The sequence below is a fragment of the Zootermopsis nevadensis genome, unplaced genomic scaffold (genome assembly GCF_977971745.1).
Source record: "Zootermopsis nevadensis isolate Lab colony 2312 unplaced genomic scaffold, Znev_1.0 Znev_ptg000012l, whole genome shotgun sequence".
NCBI classification, from domain to species: Eukaryota; Metazoa; Arthropoda; class Insecta; order Blattodea; family Termopsidae; genus Zootermopsis; species Zootermopsis nevadensis.
In genome coordinates this window covers 10255110-10262711 of record NW_028259144.1, presented here as the reverse complement: position 1 = coordinate 10262711, position 7602 = coordinate 10255110, and the positions used below count along the sequence as shown (strand labels likewise).

The window sequence follows — 7602 nt, the reverse complement described above, 5'->3', positions numbered from 1 at the left end:
ATCAGCTCCCTTATCCACTTCATTGCCATAAAATTGGTTGCAGCACCAGACAAGGAAGAGCTAGAGGTGAGCCCTGGTGCTCAAACTAGGTATGTCTCTTCTTAGGAACAGATTTAGATGTGGATGTATGTACATAACCTATCCTATTTTTCAACAGGTACAATCTTCGGGAAGTTTTTGGATTCTGCCTTTGAGTATCATGTAGTGAGATGTTGGCAGTACATGCATACTGAACATTCATCACTGTATCACAGTAGGCAGATAAAGGAATAATGTTGGTAACCCAGAACCATATAAAGGAGGATCAAGTAGCAACAAAGTAATTTCAGTTGAATATAGCTGTCTTCTGGATAGTTGCACTCTGTTGTCTGATAGAATTATACTGTTGTTTCAGATGTTCTTGTTGCCTCCATCACAGTGGGACCAGAGGCAATTGCCATTTGCAAGACTAATTAGCAAGACCTCTTAAGAAAAACAAAATACATATAGGGCATTTGACGTGATTTCAGTTATTGTGATTTTAATTATTTGAAAGTTACCTCACTAGAAGTGACCTGCCCTATTCATGCAAGTATTTTACCTGCTGTCCACTTTCATTTTCACCTAAATCTTTGTTACATACACTTGCATTATCATTTCTTTTCAAAAATTAGGAAGTGGGACAAAACCTTGGGGAGCTACAATTTTATCCACTCAATAATGACATCTCAGATGTATTTTACAGTAGAATATGAAAGGAAGTTTTAAATTGAAAGTTAAAGGCATCTTTGGATAATATTATTTTTATTTTTACATTTAAATTAATGAAAATACATTTAGTATGTGTTCATAAAGTAGCACCTGTGAATGAAAGTTTTAAAAATTACTTTTATATCATTCAAGCAGATAATATTCAGCAAAGTATAATGGAAGAGAAAACCATGACTACATGTCATTACTGTGAATCACTGCTCTGGCAAGGGCATTTTATCTAGTGATGGGCAAAGGAAGTGATGGATATTACGTGGCATCACCATACCATTCTGTTGCCCTTCCCAGTATTCAAGATACTTGAGCACTGATTGTATTTGTGCAGCAGGAATTACTGGGCCAATTCCTGGAATATTAATTTCACTACACAATTTAGGTGTAGCAGGTTCCTCTTCACCTGACCCAGTGTTTCCTGTGGAGAAAAATTATTGCATTAATGTCCTACATAATACATTCCTACTTTGTGGCTTACTACAAACAACAACCAGTAGATGTACTGAATGAATTTTTTTTTCCAGCACTTGATATTATGTTGTTCAAAGAAACTTCCTGGTGTATGAAAACTGAAGGACTGTTGCTTCCATTGCAAAAAGATCACCAATATGATTCTATCTTGGACCTGTATATTCCAGTTGCTATCATGGAAACCAGTTTCATAAAGTTAAGTTTTAATATTATTCTCTTTTTTCCTTTCTTGGTGCCTGAGATGGTCTCTTTCCATGAAATTTCCCCAAAAATCAGTAAACAAATACCTTCCGTATCTGTTCTTTGGTCAGGCTTTGCATTAATGCAAAATAACAGGTAAATGTATAACGCCATGCATCTCAATCTTTAGACTTTAGAGCAGAAGATAAAATGTTCTGAATAAACTGATACATGCCTTTCCTAATTTATTTTACTCTTATTAATGTCATCATAAATATAATTTGTGAGCATTGCCATCATTTTTTTTTTATTTTTTCAAAAGGGATAATTAAAGGCTGTTAATATACCCCATTTTTCCCAAGGTTTTTCTTACAAAAAACTACTGATATGATGAGCTAATTTCTTACATCAAACACTTTTAATAAACTCCATAATAAATGTAAACAATGACCTGTGTACTGCTATAAACAGATGCTGAATTACTCTTTACTTTTGAAACTTCAATTCTAAAAATGAAAGGATGTGACATCACACTTCTCCATAAATCAGTGATTCTCATCTTTTTTTATCTTGTATCCCACAGGTCATTTTGTCAAAAAAACCATAGTCCCACAACAGAGAAACTAAATCCTCTTTTTCCAAGAAGTGTAATTTTACAATTAAGAAATTACAAACTGCAACAATTTTTATATATTTATTACTATAATTACATAAAAATTAACCCGGATTATAACTATACCGTCACTTGCAACATGTTTTCCCATTGCAGCCTTTTCTTTCTCACTTGTGCCACAATTCATCTCTGCAAGGAACACATACAGTTGTTTGAAGGTCTCAAATGGTATTGCGTCGCTCCCACCTTCAGGTTCCTCAGTGAGCAGTTCGCAGATCAGGTACATAGTTTGAGTCAGCGACTGTGAAATACAGTATTAATATTGATATATCAGTTTCAGTAGTACTTTCAAAAACACATCAAATCATGAAAATCAGAGTTTTATGACTAACATAATCTACTTCTTGATAGCAGCATTTCTTCCACACCAGATATAATACTTATATGATCACTTAGTCTTCTCTAATTATTAAGGTCTACTGGCACTTTATACATGAGCCGGGATAGCTCAGTCAGTATAGTGACTAGCTACGGGCTGGACGACCGGGGTTCGATCCCCGACGGGGGCAGAGGATTTTTCCTCTAGCCTCTGCGTCCAGACCGGCTCTGGGGCCCACCCAGCCTCCTCTAAAATGGGTACCGGGGTCCTTTCCCGGGGGTAAAGCCGGCCGGGGCGTGATGCTGACCACTCACCCCCATCTAGTGCCGAGGTCAAGGAAGGGAGGAGCTATACCTCCTCTCACCCCAAACGCCTACATGGCGTAGAGTGGGACAAACTTTACTTTTACTTTTACTGGCACTTTATACACTAGTCAGAGAATTATCATGTTGACATGATGATCCTTAGAGATTTGTTTGTGAAAATAGACTGCTCACATGAGGGTCAAGTTAGCATTAGGAAGGGAAGCTTTAATATATATACTTCCTACCATTTATATTCCTCTTTTATTGATATCTGGGTCAACATGACTAAGTTGAAACTTACATAATCATTTTGCCACATTGGTGTAAAAGTAATAAAACGGTGCCACAGAGGAAACAATTTTCAGATGGCAGAAAATAAAATAAATATTTAAAAGTCCATTCAATTCAACTCTGCACTTGATGTACATTTTACGTATTGAAAATCTGCACTGTTTAAGTAAATGTATTCAGATGTTTGCCACAATATCAGATAAGGTGGAGAAACTACCCAAGTATGATCCTGTAATGTGATGAACTATATCACTGAATGTTTTGTAAAGCAAAACACTTCCAATTCTACTTGTCTATCACATAATCAAAGTTCTTAGTTCCCATATACTGTCACTTCATTGTATTTGCCTTGCTTTAGAAAATATGACAAAATATTTCATGCCCAGATAATGGAAGAGTTTCTTCTTTTATAATTCTCCAAGCTTTTGAAGGTATGCGAAGTTCAGATATGGGCAGAACAATAAGGCCTACACCTGGAAACTATACTGAGTGATTTGTTTCTGTTCTTTGATAATGACACCATAGTGTAGTGGTCTGTTTTGCCAACCATTTGGAGAAATTAGTATTCTCCACCTTGACTGCTTAAATCGGGAACACTGATTTCTCTGAAACTTTGTTATGATGTGAACAACTAAATATAAAAACAAGTCTGTACAAACCACTGAAAAAGTAACCACCAAGTGTTTGTTTCTTTGTTGTTGTTTTTGTTAACAGGTACTTTAATTTCAGAAACCATTCTGTGCAATTGTACTAGTTTTGTGTGACTTACATTTGTAAGGTGACCAGCTGCAATTGCTATGAACTTTAACCAGTCCACATTTTCTGTAAAGCCACCTACTTTGAGCATTTCATTTAGAGCATTCTCATCAAGACAAATGCTTTGCCATTTGTCACGAAGGACTTCAGTTGATACTGAATCTATGGTTCCAATCTGAAAGAAAGCATCTTCCTAAAATATATCTTATGACTTCCAAAGGATCAGTGTCTTTAACTGATCAGTAAACTGATGAGAAGTATAAGAGGAGTTGCTTAAAGATATAAAACTCTCAAGCACTGCAATAAATATACATTCTGCATGCAAAAATGACAGGCTTTGCTTACATGAATCTCTCAGATGTTCTTACATTGATTACTAGTTTACTCCATAGACTGGAATATTACACAGAAAAAGGAAACTTAGTTTTTATAAGGTAAGGGTAAAAATAATGGCACACAGTTCCACGTTATTGACAAGACAACCAAGAAAAGAATGCCGTAGAAAGGTATATTGTCATGCACCAATGAGCAGTGGTTTACATATGATAAGAATTTGGAAATGACCTGGTTTGAATCTCAACTATTCTGACTAGTATCCTTGATTCTTAATAGTAAATTTTAGAATATTTACTTCAAATAGGATATGGTCTGTTCCTTCATTCTTTCAGTTTCACTAATTATAATTCTCTAATAACTTTCACTTTAATGACATTCACTAAAGTGTTAAATAAAAAACAAGTTCAGTTTCCTTAACAATTTACCTGCTTAAGTAATACTTTCAGATATCCTGGAGACAATCCAGATGGTGTAACAACAAGTGGATATTCCAACCTTTTTTTAACAGGAGGTTCTTCTCCCTGAGCCATTGCTCGGAAATAAGCAGATGACCAGCGTAACAGATCATATGGCTGTGTACGGATTGCTGCTTTTGCATACTGCTTCAATATGAATGGGAATGTGGGTGGTATATAAATTTGCTGAGAGGAATACATCTGTTCCACTAAGTCTGGCATGATCAGGGTTGCCTGAAGTGTCACCTGTGCTCTGTCCAATGAGAAATGAAGATTCTTCTTATTGGAGATAATGTAGCTTTGAATTGATCCTATGCTGTCACTCAAATGCCCTGTAAGTGCAATAGTTTGGTATTCTGCTGTTAGGAAACTGATTATTCTTTAGAAATACCATCACAAATATAAACTGCCAGTTAGAAATATTAAGGGATAAAAAAACATTTTATCCATTAGTTCTGTCAATTGTAATTATTTTTCATCATCACAAGATTTTAAAATAAAAAAGCTATATAGAATGGGTTATCTGAACATGTTACTGCTACTACACGTATTTAATTACGTGTCAGAATATGACAAAGAAAACAGTATTTTATTATTTACCTCAGGTTTTACATGTGCATCGTTGACCTTGTACGGACAGTTTATTTACATTAACTGGAATTTTGGTTGCCATGACAACGGTTAAAGGCGACAACTTTAGATGATCAGTGCCATTTGATTCAAGTTATGTATGTCTTCAACTTTACATTTAAAGCTAAATACTGTGGATCTGGAGCATTTTGATTTTTATAACATGTATTTAAATGTCGCTCTGAATGCCAATGTACAAACAAATCAACCGTAAAGAACAAATTAGTCATCATATTGTACTGAGCGTTCAAGTACCTTGGCGTTACTATACATATGTAAGCTTTATCTGTTGGCAAACCTTTAAAGCTGGACGTAAGTCATGTAACAGTATACAAGGGTTACTTCAGAAGTCATGGGAACTAATTTTTGGGGGCAAACACGTTATATTGAATAAAGTTAAAAAATATACATATGAAAGGGCACGATATACTCTTCCGATTGGCGTAGTCAGATCAGGTAGGTGGAATGGGTGTAGGTATAGTATGTAAGAAAATGTCATATTGCGGAATGACCGGTTGTGTTTTCATTCTTTAATCCTCGAAAAATTCAGTTGTGATTAAAAAAATTCAATGTGAGTTAAATCAGAATTCTTACATTAAGACTAGCAACCTTCAAAGTAGTCTCCGAGGGAGGTTTTGACGAAACTTGTGCTCTTGTGGCGACTCTGGATGTTGTCGCCACTCGGCGGACTGCCATTAAGCTCAGGTTCGCAGCGAAGTAGGTGCCACGAATTAAACGAGGTTCCAAAGTGGACACGTTATGAAGCATGTCGTGTGAACTTGGAACGATATGAAATTGAAGGAGACAATCTCTTACACCAGATAATTATCATCGATGAAACATGGGGAAGGGCCTACGAACCTGAGTTCCGGTACGTTTTTGTGTCGTATGAGTGAAATGTAAGTGTGGGAAAAGCAATTATTCGAAGATGAATTTAATTGAAGAAGGATTTAACAAAAGGTAAACTAGACCGGCCATGGACGTACTGGGGAGGATCAAGCATTGCAGGCCGTCCTAGGTGAGTTAATCTGAGAGTACTTTCAATTTTGTAATCGTTGTTGGCGGATAGGAAAGTATCCGGGTGTAAGAGTAGCAACAGCATTGAAAATACAGTAAACCTCATGAAGTTTGACACCCCATTATATTTTACACTTTCAGTTGGAACCAACGATTATCCTATAATTTAAATGTGCACAGTACCCTACATCTTGGACAATCCTTTAACCTGGAACTTGGACACCCCTTTTGTTGTAAGTTGGACAGGTTCATGCATGAAGCTTCAATACTACTCAGGGAAGTGAATTTTGGTTCACATATGTTAGCAGTACTAGACACGTTACATGAGGACCTACACATGTTTCTGTGTGCTGAAGTGACTGGATAGTCCCTGTGTGGCAAATCCCCAGCCACCCACCCACCGAACCACATTGGAAACAGGAAACACCTGACTCTGACATAATTGGCACCATTCACAGAGGTCATAGCTCATACCTTGCAAATTACCATAATTGTTATGGCATGCATAATTTTGTAACTTTTTCCTAGTTCTTGACATGTGGGGCATAATGGTGGATGGATGCCTCTGTTGACTGTAGAATTTAAAATATTGCTGCCTTTATTACAGATACTGATGGAAAGTAATCTTCAATAAAACATAAAATATTTTGTTGCCTTGTCAGACAGCAGACATGGGCACTGAATATAAAACAGTTAATTTACTCTTTTTTCCTCCTTCCTGCATGGGAAGTGTAATATGATATGCAAATGAAGTAAGACAAGGCTTGGCCCTCTGTTGAGCCAAATTCAGAATAGAGAAAAAAATGTTTCTTATTTATTTGCCATTACTTCACTGCTCTCTTGTTATTTTGATTACACCTTCATATTCTGGAGGTCCTGTGTTCAAATATTGATTTTGAGGTCCTAGTAATTTCCTTGGTTTTCCTCACACTTCTAAAAGCTAAATTCATGAATAGAACCTTTCAATAAACCATGACTACTTGTTGTCATATCATCATTATTCATTAATATCCTACAATTTGACATTATATAGTGTCCATTTAAAATGCATTGTAACTACAACAGTAATTGTAAGCATTTGTACTATCAGTACAACACAACAAACAAGTTGCTTTTAAGTTTGTATTTGTTGAGAAGGGCTTAACAGTTTTGCAGCAGATGACAAAAATGTCCACCAGGTTCTCAAGCACACACACATGCCATTTTTCTCTGTGCTTTATGTGGCTTTGCAAAGTGTTTCTGGGTCAGTGTTGGCAACAGTCCTTTCAGTATTGGGTTGCAGTTCCTCCAAGATTTGTGGGTTCTTTGAATAAACTTCTTGTCTGAAAAATCCCCACAGAACAAAATGCTCATGAATACACCGTATTTGCACCTGCACAGCTGCCTAGCAACCAGTGTGAATTTGACTCGTGTTTCACAGCGAAG

General features: G+C 36.4%; 2 protein-coding genes across 9 annotated transcripts in view; one reads left to right on the top strand and one right to left on the bottom strand.

Moving 5' to 3' along the window:
* Positions 1–766: 766 nt before the first annotated feature.
* Positions 767–5928, bottom strand: LOC110827655 (ropporin-1-like protein). Of its 3 annotated transcripts, none has more exons than XM_022059496.2 (5): positions 5755–5860; positions 4501–4862; positions 3753–3914; positions 2135–2309; positions 767–1162 (listed from the first exon to the last, which is right to left on the bottom strand). In XM_022059496.2, exons 2-5 carry the CDS (start codon positions 4750–4752, stop codon positions 945–947), a joined length of 807 nt encoding a protein of 268 aa, XP_021915188.2. In that variant the 5' UTR covers positions 4753–4862; positions 5755–5860; the 3' UTR covers positions 767–944. The 3 variants fall into 3 exon arrangements, with proteins under 3 accessions (XP_021915188.2, XP_087204017.1, XP_087204018.1); XM_087347891.1 differs by lacking the exon at positions 5755–5860 and adding an exon at positions 5131–5288; XM_087347892.1 differs by lacking the exon at positions 4501–4862 and having other exon boundaries at positions 5755–5928.
* LOC110827663 (uncharacterized) overlaps positions 5337–7602 on the top strand; it is a 23730-nt gene continuing 21464 nt past the window's right edge. For 4 of the 6 annotated variants that reach the window (XM_022059505.2, XM_087347890.1, XM_022059506.2 and 1 more), the window contains exon 1: positions 5337–5472. In XM_022059505.2, coding sequence (XP_021915197.1) covers positions 5346–5472 — 127 coding nt within the window. In that variant the 5' untranslated portion in view covers positions 5337–5345. Of the gene's footprint in view, positions 5473–6037; positions 6179–7602 lie in introns of those variants that run through there. The other 2 variants (XM_022059507.2, XM_022059501.2) reach the window with 2 other exon arrangements.